We start from the raw sequence: 20,788 nt of genomic DNA, 5'->3' as shown, positions 1-20,788 counted from the left end.
CGGTCGAACGGCGGCGCAGTACACCATTACACTTTAGTAATTGATGAAAAGTACAGTCTTTGTGCAGCGTTCAATTGTTCCGCCATTAAGATCATGATTCTCCCTGTCGGTTTGGCTAGAAGAATAGCTAACCTCTGAAACTCTTTTCTGTTCGCCTGTTTCACTAACCACGAGCCAATACAAGATATGTAAAAAACAGTTTGTTTTTCTAAATCTTAAATAAATGATTACAACATTTTAGGCCACACGAACTTTAATTAAAAGCTTAGAGACCGTCCTTATCTTTTGTTGCGGGTCATTATCTTAGTACTCAGTGAACCAAATTTCTGTTTCAGTGAACTTATATATCTTTCACCATTACTAAGGCTCATACCTCCCTTTAATTCCTTTCGGAACTGTTCAAGCGCAGCTTTCTTTACTTTAGGCTCTTACGGCCCACTTTGGAACACATTGCAGCTTTCACACAGTGAATTACTTTTGAGACAAGATAAATCTGTCACGATTGAATTCCTTGTGGGTGGCAAGACGCTGGAGGGAAATTTCAATGGAACAAAACATGGCGTTGCTAATCCCTTTATTCTTTCTCGTTTTTTTAATAAACTTGAGTTTACAGATTTGCCCCCCATGCTACCGATAAATGTAGCATTTTTTAATTTGTACATGAGGCCAAATTGACCCTGAAAGGCTATTGAATGACACTAACCACAGCTACAAAGAAATCGACTAATTGCTCGATCTGCAGAGTCTTTCATAATCGCTAGACATCGTCCCTTAGGCACACTTTTATCCGTACCAGCACATTCTGGGCTGCGAGGAGTTATCCTGTGTTTGTTCCGGGGCATTTCTCTAAGAATAGCTCCCATGAGAGGCAAACAAACAGGGCCAAAAATAGAACAAGAACAATACAGTACACGTTTGACACAAAATGTTTTAAACTTTTCGTCAAAAATAGCCTACGGTGTCCGGCTGTCTATGAGGGTTCATGGCCGCCCTAGTCAACAAAACGTTTAAGGTGTGTAACTGCCATTTATGTTGAATATGTTTACTTATTTTTATTAGTCCAAAACCTATAAAAGAAATGGACGTTGCATCCAAACAGCTGGTGAAGCAAGTTTTAATCCAGCGAATTGAAAGCACGTTATGATAGCAAGGTAATTGTCGGGCATTTTTGCCAGTTCTTAGCCTGGTTTTAACGTTTATATGGCTACCTTTCTTAGGAGCTAAGAATGAGTCGATGAGGTGACGATGTTAGATTACACGCGACGAAAACAAACTTCTCTTTTGCTACCAGAAAGAAGTAAATTCGCCAGGAATATGCCCTACAATACATTTTAGCCTATCTTACCCAAAAAAGTTGTCGTACTTCACAACTGATATGGAAATAGAATGCAACTGAAAGAGGTTAAAATGAGCTTAAAGGCCAAGCAAGAGATGTTTCCTAGATATTTGTCTCTAAAGAAAATATTGCTACGGTGTGGCCAGTCCAGCTGGTCGTTCTCGTCTAGCGTCTTCGAAGCCTGCATCATGAATGCTGCTTTTCAAACTTGTACTCACATCCACAAAGCATCTTCGTTCTGCAGCAATGTTCCTAATGGTGTCGTGGAAGAATGATTGAAGCATACCTTTCTTTGTCCATAGCTAGGCATGAGTGTCTGAAGCGCTCTCAATGTTGAACATGCTGAACATGCTCTTTTCCTAGATGGTCTAGAAGGTTACTGATTGGTGCTGCCCAAGTTTCACATTACTCGAACGGCAGACAAGTATTAAAACTAATGTTTGGTTTGATCAACTGATAACTAAAGGTAATTTTGCCACCGTAAAGAGATTGGAGTGCTGACGTTTCGATTTGTGGTCAAATTACCTTATCAACTCTGTCAGTGCTTAAACCAAACATTGGTTTCAACTCCACACCGACGCAGCACAACAATTCTGTTCTTTAGATCAGCTTCCCCTGGCTGTATACGTTTTCTATAAAAACTATACAACGTGAACAGTAGGCCACTACACTCTGAGGTGCTTATAAATTCGTTTAAATATATTTTTAAAAAACCACTCAAGTTCTTCTTATAGTTTTGACTAAGACAAGTTATTAATGCCAGTAATAACATCGTCAGGACTGATGTAATAACGCGCTCACTCAGCGTTAATTATAATGTTTCGCGAGAAATAATCTAAGATTAGGCCTATATTAATTCTCTTTTTTGCTTTCTACTGGTGCTAGCATATAAAAAAATTGTCATTATCAGTAAAGAATGGTTATAAAATTGCAATTGGATTGAGATTAAGTTAGAAGGCTGATGGATCCTTCTGCAATAACACATTGTGGAAGATAAATAGGTGACCAGCTAGTAAACTTTTATTAATTTCAGTTTAAAAATTCTTGCTGTATATTAGATCTTCCTTGTGGGAGGGGGGGGGGGGGGGGAGGAGACAGAAGAGACGAAACGAAGGCCTGAAAACGAGTTCAGATGCATACAAAAGTGTATGAACAACAAAATTATTCAAACACGTTCAACTGACAGTTGCACTCTAATATAATAATAAAGTTCTTTATTGATTCCAAAAACAAACGTTTCGAACAACAGCTGAAATTTACATGTGATAAAACCTTATGGATAATCGATGAAAATTAAATATAGTTAAAAAGACATTTATTAATGAAACAGCGTTTAAAACGTTTAGATCTAATTTGTGGGAGCATATAGGTATGACGCGGTCTATTCCTAAGTGATCTAGCTAGCTTTACTGGGTGGTAAGAAGTCTGCCAACCGGCTTTCGGTGGAGCTGGTGATGCCTTTCCATAACTTCCTGTCTGAGGTTTCCAAAAGGCCTGCTACAGGCGTAACTTCCTTAAGGAAGCCAAATCAAACTGCATGCTCTTTTGTGGAATTTATCAATTCTAGAAAGATACTTTTCAAAGGTAACAGTACCCAATACTGAAATACCATAGGTAAAAGGAGATTTAATCAGGCTATGAAAGAGGTAATGCAGGTAGTCTAAACTACAACCATACCTCTTGCACACACTCGCCATTGAACTCATCCTTCGGGCGGGGGGTGGGGAGGGGGGAGCATTCACCTTAGTACAAAAAACTTCTTGCGCATTCTTCAGTAATATGTGCATACGACTCCCTGTTTTACTAAGAAGATTATCGAGCTGCTGCTCCCAGTTTGTGGGATCAGTACTTGAAAGCTTAAGTGATGGTTCCTGTTTAATATAAAAAATAATGGAGGGGAGAGGTCTCTTCACTTTGCCCCGGACAACGATGCCATCTTCTTGATCTTTGTCAGTCATCAGGGCCCGGTTGTTCGAAAGCTGATTAACGCTAATCCATGATTAAAACCCGGGGGGGGGGGGGGGGGGGGGTACTCCCTTATAAGAGGCTAATGGGGATGTACCGCTGGATGGGGTCGCATTTTCACGACTGGATTGACTAGAATGGGGTTGCATTTTCAGTAGAGTTACTAGAATGGGGTCGCACATTTTCGGATTTTTGGGGTAAGAAAAAAAAATTAAATAGAAAGTGACTTAGTTGGGATCGCAAAAACTACATTTTCCCAAAAAGTGACTAAGATGGGGTCTATAACTGGCCACAAAAAAGACTATAATGGGGCAGGGGCTCTGAGAGGCCAGCGGCACATACCCAGCAAAACTGAACCCAAGAACCCCCCCCCCCCCCCCCCGGGGATTAAAAGTTTATCGAGGTTTTGATCTCGCTCGTTAAAAATGTTTTTAAAAGCTAATTTTACGCTAATGATAAAGGAAATTATACGTCAAAACTGAGGAACAAAAATGTTTTTGCAAAAATTTTATTTGATTAGTAGTTAAACTCGAATCAAAGTTCACGTTAACCCAGGATTAGCTTAATCGGGCTTTGAGCAACTGGGCCCTGGTTGTCGTCAGCTCAACTAAGATTAAATCCGTTGATGAAAGAGTAGCTCTATTAATGAGATTAACTCTATTAATGAAAAAAGATGAACAATGGTCCATGTTCTTTCTTCATAATCGTGCAATGAACGATTCGATTTCTTTTTTAAAGGTAAGTTCATAATCTACTAGGAGGTTTAATTTGTCGACTTTGTTGGTTCTTCCATCTTCATTATCTTTAGTTTGTCTAAGTCTAAGTTCCTAGACCTGACTCGGTGCATGAATTAATTATTTTCTCGAAGTGGATTGACTCTGCTTCATCTTGCCCCATGTCAAAAATACGTTCTTACAGGGTATTTCCGAAACAAACGTGCAATTTGAAATCAATATCTGATGACCTCAAAATCGTCGACAGGCCGGAACTAAATCCCAAGTTCTTCACTCTCAAGTTCAAAAGTTTGTTAATTACGTCAGGCTTACATAAAAATTCAAATTTTCCCATTTTAATGTTCGATTTTATTTAATGAATCTATGCCTAAAATTTTAACAGATGGATGCAAAAACATTAGCAATTTTTGTCCTATAAATTGGCGAATGATGCTTCATTGTCCCCTAGCCTTCTCCGAGGGTCGTACAGGGGTATTTTCGTGATGCGTGATTGGCTGATTTTGTTTCCCGTGAAACGTGAATGTAATAAATTATTCTTCGTAATCCGTGACCTGAAAGTTTTGCGTGACCGTGAAGAGCTTGAAAACGAAATTTTCATTTTGTGTGATCCGTGATTTGCTATTTTTTTCTGTTCGTGAACCGTGCAAGAGACCCCCCCCCCTCCCCCCCCCCCTGTACGACCCTCTTCTCCGCCATTTGAGCAAGAGTGATTTGCCGGAACGCCATGAGGGACATTGCCCTTGTTCACAATAGATACCGGACAAGTGGACAACGGACGACAACTTTTTGGACGAACACTGAGTCGTCCCAGACGAACCGTTAACCCTTCTTAAGCAGGGCCGTACATAGCGCGGGGGCAGAGGGGGCAGCTGCCCCCGCCGGAAAAACTCAATTTTTTTCTAACATAGTGTTTGAGTTTGCTGAGCTATTTCTTGTAGCTATATTGCTCCGAAATCACACGAAAATCAGCTAATTTGACTGAAAAAAATCTTCCTTCAATGTGAATTCCAAATAATTATTTTGGAAAATCTTTCGAGGTAAAAGCCAGTACGAGTTTTCTTACGAAAATAATGATTTTGTAATTGATCTTTAAAGACCTGCGCTACTCTCAAGTATTTGTAGAGGGTTTGGAGGATTTGACAGAGCCTTGGATTTAACCATCGTAGTCATCGTATGTTCAACATCACAGGTCATTTGTGCCTGATGAGTTTTAATGTCCTCTTAATCTGTGTGTTCAATGACGGTTTTTTTGATGCCACATAGGGCATTTCAGCTGGGTTTGGTTTGGCTCATTTAAGTGCGTGATAAATTTAACTGTCTTTCTTATTGAGATGTGGGAATGTTTGGTTCCAGCTAAACAAGATGTTTATGCCATAATAAATCATGACAATTTAAGACAAAAAGCATCAGTGTGTTCTAAAAGGCGGCCCGCGGTCTACATTCGGCGGCCCGCGGCCCACCTCACCTCAGTTCATGACCCAGGCAATTTTTTTACGCCCACTTCAAGATAATGGATAACTAATTTAGCCAAATTAAGGTCAGATAGCTTGCAGTTAGCCTATTTATTTGGTGTAAGGATATCTAGCCCCAAAATTGCTAATTTCGGTAGTCAGTCGTCGGTAGTCTAGTTGTAAAGTTCCGCTTGGGAATCCGACGACCAGGGTCCGACCCTTCTTTTTTTAACTCAAAAAAGTAGGAAAAAGAAGCTGAAGTGTTTTATTTATAGTATTTCCAGATTTTTGGTCAGCTGTGCTTCGGCATGTGAGTGTGTTCGACCGACTTGTCGACGGGACAACGGCGAGAGTCGATTCGTTTGTAATTTCAATCATTTTAATCCTCTGCGATCCTTGTAGCTGTTACTTTTTCCTCAGAGGAAAATGTTTAATCCTATATGTGTACGCCCGTACATATAAATGTTCGTACGTCGATGACCCAGAATTTTGTCAACATAGTGGACATTTGTTCTCAAACGAAGTAAGTCTTAACAGACTTGAAACTCTTATCTAACGAAATTATCTTATGAATTTGGTGTTGAGTAGTTTTTACAAGTTGTATTTTGCCAATATGGGATTACGTCCTGGGCAATTTGACTTTTTGGGGTCTGGTTTTAACCTTCAGTGGGGACTTGTAATGTGACCTCATTCGCCGAAGCAAAAGCTGATAGTCACAAGACCTTTTTAAAAATTGTGTACTCAATAAACCAAAATAATGTTATTTAATGAATTACTTATAAAAAAATATGAACTGGACCGCGGGCCGTGGGGCCGTGAACTGCAAAGTGGGCCGCGGGCCGCCGGGCCGTGGACTTTGAGGTGGACCGCGGGTCGCGGGCCGCCTTTTAGCAACTTTCTGTGTATGTGTGTAGGGGTGAAAACAAAAACGTCGAACTAGAAACCTTGTCTGTCCTATGAGGGGTGTGCCGAGTTTGCCCCCTCAGAAAAAAAATCCTACGTACGGCCCTGTTAAGGCCAATTTGCACGGTACCGATTTGCAATTTACACTAACCGATCGAAACAAAACAATGAATAACACATGATTTTGTAGCTTATTACTTTTACCTATTTAACGCCCTTACGCCATGTGACTAACTTAATTATTTGTATTCAACTTAGTTCAATTGGGGAGGCCGAATCACGCATAAGCCACGTTTTAGTTTCTTTTCGGTCTCCTCGCCATGCACTTTTTCTTTGTAGCTTAATTTAAATTATTTTATTGTATCTTGTTTGTAATTTCTTTGTGTGGCAAAATAATAATTGATAAGAAAGTTTTGATTCTCAGACAAGTACCACTGAGTTTGAAAACACAGAACTAAAAACAAACTGTTATTTAATTTTTCCTGCATGGCTAAAACATTGACAGTGTAATACCAGCAAGCAAGAAACATGTTCTATTTTCCCCTGGTTGTTATTCCAATGTTAAATTCACATTAGACAAAGTAAACGGACCTTGCGATGAAATTGTTAATCTCCTTCCAGTATTTCATTTATCTGGAATCTGAGCAGGAAGGTAGAAACGGACAAAGTCTGCTTTTGTGCCCAGGTGACCCAAAAATCGGTGCCTATTCAAGTCGGATTTCTGTAGCAACTAGAAGTTACTTCTCCTGCGGGATGAGACATTTTTCGCCGGTAGTCATTTAATGAAACAAAGAGAGACAATGTTGTCAAGTGTTTCGTGGCAAACCAACCAGCAAGTAAGACACGAGACACCTGGGCCCATTTGTTCAAAGGCCGATTAAGCTAATCCTGGGTTAACGCGAACTTTGATTCGAGTTTATATACTACAGCTGTAATCCATAAGGATTCGTCAAAAAGATTTTTGTCCCCAAGTCTTGCCTTAGACTCTTCTTTACAATTAGTTTAAATGAGCCTTTAAAATCATTTTTAATGAGCGAGATGAAAACCTCGGTTAACTTTTAATTGCGGATTAGCGTTAATCGGCTTTCAAACAACCCGGCCCTGGTTCAGTTGATTGGGTCGTGCGCGCTTAATCTTCAGAGTATCTTGATAACCCATAAAAAAAAGAGATTCGTATGGGCTTCTAGTGGTGTTAAATGGCCTGTCAAAATGATAACCTTACAATGAAGTATACTACAATCATCTATTCCCCCTCAAGGACTTTTGCTAGACCACGAGGCAGCTCGAAGAAGGGGTCGCTCCTGCATCAATTCTAAGAATTGTTTTTGTCTAGAGGGGGATTTGGGCCACGGAGACTTACAGCTTTGTGACGTTTACCACAACAAGCACTCATTTTACTATCGTGCGTTCTACACATACATACCCCTGGACCCATCGAAAACATAAACCTTATTCCAAAATGGCCACCATTTTAACATCAGTGTTGTTGTTTGCATTCAAATTAGCCCTTCTTGCCTCGTTCAGGGTAAAATGTTCTTTTGATTAATTTTTGAACTTAAAGGGACACTGTCACGTCGATTTTGCTGCATTTTGGTCAAACCTGCTCAAATATCTGACAAAGAAGCTGTTTTGTAACATGAAATTGCTCTTACAACATCGGGAAGAAATTATTAAGGTTTTTCTCATAGGAATTAAGAACAAACCATAATCGATTTTTAGCGACTTCTGTAAAATACACAGGAAGAACTTAAAAAAAATTGGCCAATTTTTTCAAGTTGTAATCCCCTTCCATCCTAACTATCCGCAGCCAAACATAATTAATAATAGTTTCTGTGCACTAGTAGGGTTATTGTTAACAAAACTCTACCATTATTTTAACGATTCCGTTGAAACAAATACGTTTTTAGGCTATTCATAGTGACACTAAAAATAGGTGACACTGCCCCTTTAAGAACGAGGCAAGAAGGGCTAATTTGAATAACAACAAAGAATATTAAAATGCTATCCATTCTGGATTAAGGTCTACTACTGGGCTGGAACAGATTTAGAGAAAAATACATGCCTTCATTGTTGCTCTCTTTTTGTCTCAAGAAAGACACGCAAACACTACAAAACAGATGGATGACACAATACAACTGGTTACAAATACTTTTGCAGGATATAGGCAAAATATTTGGGAGAATACGAAAAAAACTCCTCCCCTCTTATTGAGTTGGCTAGCCATAACAGGAAAGATTAATTTTAACTTTGTTTGTATAGTTTTATAGTCTTTCAGCAATTGAACAAAGAAAAAAGTCTTAATCCAAGGTCTAGGTCAACCAATTTAGGTTATTTTTAAAATCTTATACGGTTACGGTTTAGCCGGGTCAGCACACGTCAAAATATTATAATTTATTCCAGGATTTATACGCTGCATTTTATTCACATCGAATAAGGCAATTTCCCACGACTCTACACCGCGATAGACTGATTTATGTTTTCAGGATTACCACTTATCAAAATAAGTGAAATTCACTGACTCTTCGCTGACCAAAAACCAGCTTTTACTGACCAGAGAAATAAATTTCTTCTCCAATAAAACAAGCGTTGGTCAAAGCTACAGAAATCAATTCCTCTGTTGATGTCTTTTGGAACATTATCTTTGCCAACAAGGAAATCCTTTCCCAAACTCTCGGGCCTAAGTGGCTACCCTAAAAATACAATTCACTGACTTTGAGGTAGTATTTCCCTGACTTGATTTAGAATTCTGACTTTTTCCTGACCGTGGCAACCCTGGTCTCGTTTCACATCTTGAAGTAAAGTGGATCAGTTAACAATTACTCCACGAGCGCGCGTTGGATATGAAATGATAGATAGGGTATCTGATCGTCCCATATTCAACATTAGCACGAGTCAGGAACGAGTAGTAGAGAATCATTATTTTTATTAAACCATCAAGAAATATTGCTAGATCTTGTCTATTTCAGGAAACACCAGAAGACGATTTCATGAATGGCAGCACGGTTCTTGTAATAGCAGAGAAGCCAATCAAAAATCTGGAATCGCAGTTTTAAAGAGCTGTCTTTTATTGACCGTCTTTGTTCAAGCTGATTTACTGCCATCCACCGGACAGGTACCTCTACCCATGATTCTTAGCGAACGAAAACCTTAGAAACTCCCATAAAACTTCAAATCTAACAGACACAATGTTAAGTACAGGGACGGCGAATTTCGCAAAAAAAAAGGCTTTCCTTGCGCCTGTTGGTTGTGTTAGGTTCGCAAGATATTTTTGTAAAATGTACAGCCACCATCCTTTTGTGTACGGTGAATGGATACCATTTTTACTGGACTGTAAAATACATTCGACAGGTCAAACTGAAATGCGAGCGTACATGCACTGTCAAAGGAAGCCATGGCAAACCTTAAGCCCTTGAAGAAACCAGAACCTATCAACATGCATATTTTCCTCATTATTCTCCATATATTCCTTATGACACAAGTTGGAAGAATTTGCTCATAAATGAAGACATTTCATCTTTGGTGATATCCTGTTAATCGCGGTCAAACTTCAGTAAAAAATAAGAAAAGTCCCTTAAAGATATTATTTTTACATTAGAGCTCACAGCGGATACGTTTTTTTGTGGGTCTGTGAGTTTACTGAATCATTTTTATGATTTACTAAAAGAGTTTCAGTTTTTTCTTTTAAAAGTGAAGCATGTGGAGACTGATCGGCAAAGGGTGTCTGTACTCATCGTTTGAATACGTGACATATTTCATTTTAAAAAAAACTTGAAACTTTTTAGTTGATTATTAAACGCGCCGGAAAATAATGATTCCGGCACAACTTAAGGTTTCTGATTTACCGGAAATGTTCTTCAGTAGGTCATTCGACGCACCCTTTAATTAAGCGGGCTGTGACTTTAAATCACTCATTGCCAATGTCCAACCTCTGGGTCAATAACCCTTTTATTTCGTGGGACAAATGCCCTTTTCTGAAGCATCCCTCAAAACAAATAGATTTATCATCCTAAATTGAACAAAGGTTGAGATCTACTTCAAGCTCGACAAGATATCACCCGGAACTGAGAGCATGTATACCAAGCAACCATTTATTTCCTTTAAGTGAACTTGACCGCGAATTGAAAACTTTCTATTTTACTTCCTTCAGTTTACATGACAAAAGATCTCCATGAAACTTCATCTTTTTTTTGCTAAATCTTATCAACGAATTTTCATTTAATGTAAGAAACAATGTCATTTTGTTTCGAAAGTGACCTAAGTTAAGTCCTTGGACAAAAATCTGAAAACCATTGAAATGAAAGTTGTTGAGTGCTCTATACTCTCTATAAATAAAGGGAATATTTGATTTAATAAACTGAGTACGTTGATGAGGTTATTTGGCCACCGTAAAGAAATTCGAAAGCTTACGTTTCGAGCGTTAGCCCTTCGTCAGAGCGAATTCACTCTGGTGAGGGCGGGGTTAACACTCGAAAACATCAGCTCTCGAATCTTGCTTTAACGGAGGCCAAATAACCTCATCAACTCATTTGATAAAAACAAATATTCGTTTCCGCTCCCCCACCGACACTGCACCACAGTTTCTTTACAAACTAACCACCCTATCTATTAATAAAGGGGTCTAGGTCACCTTTAATATTTCAGGTGATTAATCCAAGATGTCAAAAACAAAACAGTGTTATTAAAAGAGAACTTCGTCTTTCAGAATTGAACAAAAACTAACGTAACGAAAATAATAATTTCTTTATTGAAGGCGTTAGGGGAATAAGCCTTACTTATACGATTATTTGAAAACTCAAAGTCGTTGACTTAATTGAATAATAAACTGAGCCATTGTATTGGTCAGATGAAACTTGGTAGAAAGCCTATGGCTAAAATTAAGAGTGGGTAATTGAAATAACATCAACAAAGTTGAAGCTCTGTTGTTAATAAGCCTCGTATGGAGGTTGGCAAAACCTCTAAAAAGTAAGGGATAAAGATAACCTGTTAAAAGCTGTTGCTACCGTACACGGTGTAGATAACTTTTTTCCTGCCTCGGCAGCATTTAAGGGGAAGTATCGTTGGGATTTTGACCCTTTATCGTAAAAATAGTGTGACACCTTCAAATAGTTACAAAATAATTCTAGAACACCAAGAAAAATAAATCAACTGAATTCTTGAAAGGAACAACTTCTTGACCTGCCGGCTCTAGTACATTTTGGAAACGAAAACGGAAGAACTTAAAAACAGTCAGCCTGACTTTTTTCAAGTTGCAGTCCATTTCAACCAAGTCCATATGTGGCCAGAGACACTCATCGATAGTCTTACTACACTGGGTTGATAATCTACAACAAATAAGAAATATCTTTAGGGTCCTGTTGATAAAAAAGAAGAATGTTTTGGAGTTTTTGACATAACACCAAATTCCCGTGATACTTCGATAAGTGACATTGCACCTTTTGAATTTGAGTTTGCAATTATCAGTGGCTAGCCATTGAATACAATACCCGTTCAGCTCCGTTCCGTTACACGGTTGATATTAATTTTTCTATTTATTCCATACCTGAATTATGAAAAAGTTCCTTGCCGTGATATGAGCTATGTGTTTTCTAATGTAAAGCATGCTATGAGCGACGAGGACTTAAAGTGCACTCCTATCGTCACCTGCCGGCCTTTTTGAAAAACTGATCTCGAACTGAGCACGAAACTTGATGATTTTTTTAGTAGAATTTATTTTCTAGAAAAACTTAAACTCTGGGAATTTATTGTTGATGGTCAAAGAATCTATAGCTAGGGCCAAATTGAAACATCACGTTAGCGATCTTTAGCTTTCAAAGATTGAACAAAGTTATTCGGATATCATACTCGTCTGATAACTTTTCCGGTGAATATATTGCTTTGTGTCAGAATAGGAAAAGAGTGCAGACACGAGGGAATCTATGCTGACTGGGTTTCATGTGTCATTGGAAAAATTTTTCAGGAATTCTTTAGGCTGAAGAGGCTCTTTGTTCGTCGCTTAGAATTTCTTCACTTTTCAAAAGGAACAAGCTGGGGAGTGCGAGCGAGTTCAACAGTGCTGCGGTCCGACGTTGTGAAGCACGCCTATTGAAAATTACTAGTGGAAGTGATAAATAATATTTTTGCTGCATAAATTTTAAGACTAGAGGAAGTATATAGGAGGCAATTTCTCAATGGCGAGGTCCTCTTTAATTAGACCTCTTTACGGTTCGAATTCGGCAAGCATTCATTTTCAACAGCCATCTTGGGTATTTTCGCTGGAAGGGCCTGGGAACTAGTTGTCAGTCCTTTCGCAGAACTGAAGGCGTGGAAAAAAATGCACCTGGCAAACGTAGTTTGAACGTTGTTTGGGTTATTCAAGCAGTTGTGTATTTTACAGTAACTCATTCTATTTTGCAGTAGATCAAACGTTAATTTCTCTCTCCTCGTTGAATGACTTTGGCAACGTTGTTTCACATACACGGTACGGCTGTAGTTTGCTTCTCACACCATGAGATATTTCTTTTATATAATTTGTTCTTTCAATTGCTGCGGACATACATTGTCAATGTACTGATATACCTTTATTGTGACAACGTCGTTGGCACGTTGTTTGAGTATTGAAGCGGCCACGTTTTCCTTTTGAACAAAAACTTTCTCCGAATGAAAAATTATTAAACAGCTGTAAATGGGCTCCATTTGCCAGTCATTTCAGTTAGCCCCATTAATTTCAACGCAACACACCGGCATGAATACTTTTTACCTTATTAAAATTTCAGATCGACCAAATTAGTTTGAAAATATCTGGCTGAAAGCAGAATTTCACGATCTAATCTGGCGCGTGCAGCTGTCGCACTTCCAGTCAGTTCTGTGAGTAAAAAGGGTTTTTGTTGTTGCAAGTTGTTTGTAATACATTGACTACATTACAAACATGGAGAAAATACGAAGAATAAAATCAGTGTTTCAGTAAAATTTAACTGAGTTCATAGGGCCCAATTTGGAGCTAAGGCATTTGTTACGCATGCGTTCACGTAGTTAAGCCGAATTGTCAACACAGTTATTTAGGTTCTCTACCACACGTCAGCGCCCTAGTGGTCTCTAACCAATATTAAGGCAATTACAATATGTGTATGAGTGTGCTGGCTTCAGAGCAGCACACGTATTAAAATTGGAACGATACAGAGAAGGTTAGCATGGCCCCTGGCGCAAGGATGACACGCAAAACCGTGAAGCGTTCCGAATTTTTTTTTTTTCATTTCGACCACTAATTTAACTTATCTTGACTCTGCCAGTCAATTTTTGCAATAATTTCTTTGCCGAAAATCAATATCGTATCAGTTTCAAAGCAAACTGATCTGTTCAGGCAAAACTGAAAACTCGTTTTCAAAGAAAAGACCCTGGAATCAAAGTTAAAACACAGACAACAAACGTCGGTTTTAGTATATTTATTCCATCATTAATATGGAGTGGAAAACAAACAAACAAACAAAAAGGTCAGTATCGCCTCCTATGTAGTTTAAGTTTTTATGTATTTGTTATTAGTGTGGAAAATGTGCACTCTTCACTGATGTTGTTTGCTTTTCGACATCAGCTTCATTTCACGGTGATCTACTGGCCAACGATACAGGAAGATAACAAAACTTCCAAATTTCTCTTGGTTATTGCCCAATGGGCCTAAAGGTAACGGTGTTGTTATTTTGCTGTGAGGTTTTGTCGCTTGGAATCCTGCGAACGCGATTGATCTCGGTTTCTCAACGAGTTCTTTACAGCGTTTGTCAAAGAATGTGTCTGTGAAACATATACGGGACAGGCTAAATAAGACGGTTTTCTTGGTGTGACTAGGGTGATAGGAAGACTCCAGAAGATACTTTTGCTGGCCATGGTGTGAAGATCGGTCTGTATTTCATTGTTGCTGATATGGACTTGAACATCGAGGGAAGGGATGATTTGGCTGTTAGAAATTGAGTAGTTAAGCCGACGAAGGTTTTAGGTTGTCTTTACGTTCTCTCCACGTCATAAAAATGCCATCAATAAACCTTCACCAGTTGATCGGGGCGTTTTCTCGTAAAATAAAGACTTTACTTACTTACAAGGAGATTTAGCTAAAAATAAGGGAACTGGTCATAACAAGTTTGTTCGAAGAGGACCCACCTTGCCTGGTTTAGAGGGTTATTGAAGACGCCATCTATCTCGTGAACGTTACCGACAAAATTATGTTCAGCTAGAAAGAGTCAGCATTGGTAGATAAACAAGAAAAGTGAGGTTTGAAGCTCATTGTCATTTTTATTGCTGGATGGAGAGGTGCCTATTTAACAAAGCCACCATCTTTTGAGGTTGAGGAAGGGGGCTGCAGGCAGAGACCACCATCTATTTTACGGTTTGGTGGGTCCTGTTCGAGAAAAGTAGTTTTGACCACTTTCCTAAATTTGTGTAGGAGGGTGCCATACAAGTTCCCATAGCCGTACTATGAATCTGTAAGAAGGGTTGATCATTGCTAGAAATAATGGGGCTCACGAGATTGCCTTCCCTGTCTATATTCGGAAATGTGTAAAAACGCAAGCTTAAAGGATCAATATTCGAATAAGATTACATTTAGTTAAACATCTAGTGATAAAAATTCGAATTTTTCTGATTTCTTTTCTTGCGTTATTGGACTTTGTGTGTTTCCCAAGAGCACAACACAAAGCCTTGACCCATTCAACTTACAGGTCTCAAGTCTAACATACCGATATTTGTATGCCTCAATCTTTCACCTTATGTTCCCAACTTCAGTAGAGCAAAACAAGACTTTTTATGTGACGGTTTGACGTGATAAAAAATGACAATTTTATTGAATTAAAAGTACTTGAGAAAAAATAATTATAAAAGATAATAGGGTTAAAATACATCTTTATACACATACATTTACAAAAAAAAACAAGGAAACCAGAAATTTAATTTTCATGAAATAAGATAAAAATAATAGAACTGGACATAAAGAAGTGGCAGTGAGGTCCATACACCATGACCGCAAGCCAAATATTTTCCTGTCCAGCCTTCCCACTCAATCAATAAGTAGATATTTTTGTCCGTAGGTGCCAGGAGGTACATTTAACTGATGAGAAAATATCAATATAAAATTGGCTAATCCTCATGATAAAAAAAAATAGATATGAAACTATGTTGCTTATAACAATTGAAGGACTCAGAGCATAACCAACTGACTGTTTTGTTGTTTTAGTTCAGATTTGCATGTGGACTTGAATTCCTTCAGAAAGCATTGCATCAATGTTTTAGCCCCTGCTTTTGTGATAGAAACAGCAATCTTGCCCATAATCATAGGTTTTTATTGCAAACAAAGTGCAAATTAGCGTATGAAACATTAGTGCATTGTTTCCTGAAGGAATTCAACACCACATGCAAAAACTCCGGTGAATCTGAGCATTTAGGTCGGTTAATTGCTCTGACCCCTCCAATTCTGATATTGAAAACTAATATGGGGTAATTTGGATTTCACCACCAAATTTGCACTAAGCTGAGCTATATGTAAGCTTTCTATCTGAGCCCTCTAATTGTCCAGTGCAATGTGCAATGGCCTATTTACATTTACAGGCTGTTGATACAATAATTATAAATTTTAAACAAGTTTTTCCATTTCACTTTGGACATGCTGGGCTAGTTCCGTGTATTCTTTGACCTTTAGTTCAATGATCTTTTGCTGAAAATTAAAACACAGAGAAATTCTGTCAGTGACTGTCAATGAGAAGTTTTTGTTGCAAAAGTACAGACTATAAGTAATAACACAGTTTTAGCCAGTAAGACCTCTAGGAGTTGTTTGGATGCACTGTTTGGGAGGTCAAGGGCTGCCTCTCCTACACTGTAAACAGACACTGGTCTAAAGAGATGGATTTATTTTGTTTAACACTAGACCCTTCCATGTTTTTTAAACTTTAGACATGGACCAGTTAGCGAAAATCTATGGACACTGCTGGAAAGAACACCAATAAAGGTGCCAAATTTGAGAGTGTTACGTGGCAAACTAACAAGGATATGCATCTGCAAAGTAGTGAGATTTTAAAGATGTTTGAATGGTGCCCACACCATATAAACGTCTGTAAAATTTTGTGACTTTGAGAAAAAGAGAAAACCTGGCGTACTTGGAGACAAAACTCTCACAACAAGGATGAGATCCAACAAGAAACTCAACTGACATGTGATGCAGAGTCAACTTTATGAACAGCCCAATATTTACCATTCTGTTGAGTTGTCTTTTGGTTTCCAGCTCTAGAAAGTCTTCCACTGTCCAGTCTTCTTCCTTCTTGTTCATTAGCAGAAATTCACATTTTGGTGAATGAGACTTGTGCTCCTCCCTTGAGGAGAATAAAAACAGGAATATTTTACCTGTATGATTACCAACTAGCACACTCCAGATATGATTTGATAAGGTTTATTAGTTACAGTAATCATACACCTTTGTCTAACGAGATGTCTTTCCATTTTGAGGATGGTATGTTTACCCACATTTTCAATAATTACTGTACTAATGCACCTGAAAGCTAATGTCAGCGTCAAGTGAGTGGTGAGGGAAGGGAGAGCAATGCAAATGTCTGGTATTTAAGTGACTTTTGTGAAGTTTTTCAAACTTCCCCACATTGGAGATCTAAATACTGTATGCACCACATTCAAGGACTGCACAATGCCTGAACTAACCTTCATCTCAGCTACATAATGACAAGCTCTGTTGCAGTCAAGTTGTGCTAATCATTTTAGAAAAATGTTGACTTAAATGTCATGCTTAATGATATTAACTCATTGAAAAGTGCTGTATGCCTGATATAACCAAACTTGCTTCTAGACATCATTCAGGGTGAAGTAATTATTGAAGGGTTTGGAGCATAACTGTCCTATACATGTAGTGCTTTCTGGACTGCCTTTTGCTGTGTTGGCTCAGATTTGCTGCATTATGAACGCAAAACGAAGTCACAAAGCAGTGGATGGATGAAACAAGAAGGCCACATGTGAAAAATCCAGTGAATATGAGTTAAAAGAAGTTATCTGAAAAGCAGTATAGATCAGTTATGCCATAAGCCCTTCAATTCTCCTGATCAGTGAACAATAATTATAATATTAAAAAGGTTTTTAGTTTGGTGATTAGTCACACTGTCAGGAGAAACATAAACTCTTTCATCCAGAAGGCCAAGCCTCCTGAACCTAATATCACCAGGGAGATGAAACAAGCTCTCAAAGGTTTAAAAGAGGATAAGAACATTATGATTCTCCCAGCAGACAAAGGTCGTGCCAGTGTAGTGCTAGACAAAAACACCTATGACGATAAACTGAAAACACTAATTGAGGAGGGTCCATACCGACTTCTTAATAAAGACCCAATGGACTGTTTGAGCCGAAAGTTGACTGAAAAGCCTCTGAACCTGAAGCAAGGTGGGCACCTGACAGAGTCCGTATAAAATTATAATAAGATCAGGCCCAAACATAAGCAACCACCTAGAATCTATGGCCTTCCTAAGATACGCAAGGTAAATACACCACTGAGACCTATAGTTTCTTGTGTGAACACCTTTGCTTATGATCTGTCTTCCTACCTAGCCCATGTGTTATCTCCCTTAACAGGGAAATCAGAGTATACAGTTAACAACTCAGCTCATTGCGTGCCCACTATCAATGGTGAGAGGGTACTAGAGAGCGAGATCACAGTGTCTTTTGAGGTAGAATCACTGTTCACAAACATACCTATCGAAGGCGCCGTACAAGCCACGTTACGGAAACTAGAGGCTGACCCGTGTCTTGCTAACCGCACGACTTTAACACCTGCACAGATTGCGGACCTCTTGGATTTTGTTCTAAGATCCACATACTTCCAGTATAATGGATTAATTTATGAGCAACAAGAGGGAGCAGCCATGGGTAGCCCAGTATCTGCTGTCATAGCTAACCTCTACATGGAGGATTTTGAAGAACAAGCTTTGACTTCTACGCCTTGTATGCCTAAGATTTGGAAACGCTATTTGGGTGGCACCTTTACCATCTTGGGTCGAGACAAAGTTGACATTTTCTTGCAACACCTCAATAGTCAACAACCAACGATCCGCTTCACTATGGAAACTGAGACCAACAACACCATACCCTTTCTTGACACGTTGGTAACTAGAGATTCGGATGGCTACCTCTCTACCAGTGTTAACAGAAAGCCTACACACACTGACCAATACCTAGCATATGATTCACACCACCCGCAATCTGTAAAACGCGGTATTGTCAAGTGCTTGTACAATAGATCAAAACACCTCATAACTAAACCATCAGTTATCTCGCCAGAAAAGAAACACCTCTCATCAGTTCTTGTTTCTAACGGTTATCTGTTTTCATTTGTGAAAAACATTACAAAAACAAAGAGACAAACAGCCACAAAAGAACCTGTGCCTGAAATTAAATCTACTGCGGTGCTACCATACGTCAAAGGGTTATCAGAGGCTCTTCGCCGTTGCCTACAACAGCAAGGCATACGGACAGTTTTCAGATCTGACACAACACTTAGATCACACTTAGTGCGACCTAAGGACACTGTTGACTCTGCAAAACAAGATGGAGTAGTCTACAAGATTCCCTGTGAGTGTGGCAAGGTCTATATTGGAGAGACGGGAAGATCTACGCATGAAAGGATTAAGGAACACGATAGAGACATACGGCTTGCTTGAACCCAATCCTCCGCTGTTTCAGAACACAGCAATGCGACAGGCACTATCCGCTCTGGGATGAGGTTAAGTTTATTGACCGAGACCCACATTGGTACACCCGTAGGGTTAAAGAGGCTATTCACATTAAACTTCACCCTTACAACATCAATAGGGATAATGGAATTGAAATTCCGGAAGCGTGGATGCCCACGATCAAACAACACAGCAGCCGATCGGTACCAAGGCAAGGGGGAACAATTTCTAGTCTGAACGACGAGGATCAAAATCCTCCAATCAACAACAGCCTAAGAGAGGATCGAAATGCACCAATCAACACAAACCACGGTGCTACTTATACTGCCATGCAATCAGTCGACACCATCGCCTGATGAAGACCAGCAATATAGCAGTCGAAACGTTGTGATCCACATCTTTGTGACTCAATCGTGAGACAAATGATTAACTCATCTATCATTTTAAACCACGATGACAAACACCTTTCATAATATAGTCACACAATGTTTTGTTACCAACTGATAGGTCACGTTTTTGTTCCACATGCTGTCATGCTTTAGCCTCCCTTGCAGACACTCTTTTGGCTTGTCACACAATCTTTCTTCCCCAACGAGAGGAAAGATTGCATGACGAGCCAAAAGAATGTCTGCAAGGGAGGCTACTGACGCTTAGAAGCAAGTGACGGCATTTTGCTCTCACGGGCCGTAACACTACATGTACATACAGAGGGTTATCCTCAGGTTCCCATCCTTCAAGTTCTTTGAAGCAGACAAAACAGCGTGCAATGTCAGGATCACGGTCAGTGGAAGAATGAAAGAAGCCTGCCTCCGCCATCTGATAAACAAAAACAACAATTTCAGTATATTGAATGACAAAGAAAAGTTAATTGCATAGAAAGGCAAGGGAAGGGGGAAGTGGCTGTGCAAGTGTGCCAAGCATTTGTGAAACATTTTTTTAACCTTGAAGCATTAGTAATGATCAATAAAGCGAAAGCTGGTAAATCCTTAACTTTATAAATCATGTGCAGGTAGTTAGTAAACTGTCTTCAGGTAGCTATGACCCAGATTTCCCTGGGGCGCTTTCAATTTAGCCAAAATTTTTGGTTCAACTGGTCATGTAGAATGAGTGGATCAAACATGAATTGTTTGGAACCAGCAGATTCCCCTGCAGAGGCACTCCACTTCTTCACTCAAACTGGTTGGAATGGAAATTACCATTCAACAAGGTTAGCTGTTACCTTAGAACAATTTCTAGGAGCGTACAATGCCAAAAGCCAAGAAGTTAGGAGCCCAACGTGTGAAGTGTTGTTGACCTCAGGGATTGAATAAGCATTGATATTTACAAGGGGAAAATTTAATGCTGAAATCCGATCAGGTCGAGTTTTGCCGACGCTCACGTCTTCCGTGAGTGAGTCACCAACTGGGAAATAGGAATGGTTTACCAAGCAAAATACATCCATCGATCACATCTGATGATCGCAGGAAAAGCAACCATTTACCTTCCTTGCAGTACAAGTGGACCCTGTGTCCTCAGTGAAAGGCCAATCCTTGAATGTCGCCAACCGATTCTGGAATCGGTTCATGCTAAAATCGTAGCTTAACAGGTCAGCCATAATTTTGCAACTCAAAAAACGAATCCTTCAAAACAAAAGTTCCTTTTTGAAAATGGCGGCTCGACGGTTCAGTGAAAAAGCAACCTCGTGCCAGGCTCCCGGCGTAACTCCAACCCAATCCCCGCGTC

General features: G+C 39.3%; 1 protein-coding gene, 1 non-coding gene and 1 pseudogene across 2 annotated transcripts; 2 read left to right on the top strand and 1 right to left on the bottom strand.

Moving 5' to 3' along the window:
* Positions 1–13,498: 13,498 nt before the first annotated feature.
* Positions 13,499–13,608, top strand: LOC146470712 (U6 spliceosomal RNA). Its single transcript, XR_014866992.1, has one exon. It is a non-coding gene; the product is annotated as a U6 spliceosomal RNA (small nuclear RNA).
* Positions 13,609–15,164: 1,556 nt separating this feature from the next.
* On the bottom strand, positions 15,165–20,783 carry LOC146470710 (baculoviral IAP repeat-containing protein 5-like). The gene is made up of 4 exons (XM_085121684.1): positions 20,547–20,783; positions 19,773–19,882; positions 16,594–16,711; positions 15,165–16,059 (listed from the first exon to the last, which is right to left on the bottom strand). Exons 1-4 carry the CDS (start codon positions 20,658–20,660, stop codon positions 15,979–15,981), a joined length of 423 nt encoding a protein of 140 aa, XP_084977810.1. The 5' UTR covers positions 20,661–20,783; the 3' UTR covers positions 15,165–15,978.
* LOC146470711 (uncharacterized) lies at positions 16,827–19,730 on the top strand (annotated as a pseudogene).
* Positions 20,784–20,788: the final 5 nt, after the last annotated feature.

The sequence above is a fragment of the Pavona decussata genome, unplaced genomic scaffold (assembly GCF_977016875.1).
Source record: "Pavona decussata unplaced genomic scaffold, jaPavDecu1.1 SCAFFOLD_112, whole genome shotgun sequence".
NCBI lineage: Eukaryota > Metazoa > Cnidaria > Anthozoa > Scleractinia > Agariciidae > Pavona > Pavona decussata.
This window is presented reverse-complemented; position numbering and strand designations above follow the sequence as displayed.

Bases quoted from the DNA above. Each gene is read 5' to 3' on its own strand.
- LOC146470710 (XM_085121684.1), bottom strand. From the start codon at position 20,660: ATGGCTGACCTGTTAAGCTACGATTTTAGCATGAACCGATTCCAGAAT. The intron at 19,883-20,546 runs GTAAATGGTTGC...TTTGTTTATCAG, and splicing joins CCACTTGTACTGCAAGGAAG to ATGGCGGAGGCAGGCTTCTT. The intron at 16,712-19,772 runs GTATGTACATGT...ATTCTCCTCAAG, and splicing joins GAACCTGAGGATAACCCTCT to GGAGGAGCACAAGTCTCATT.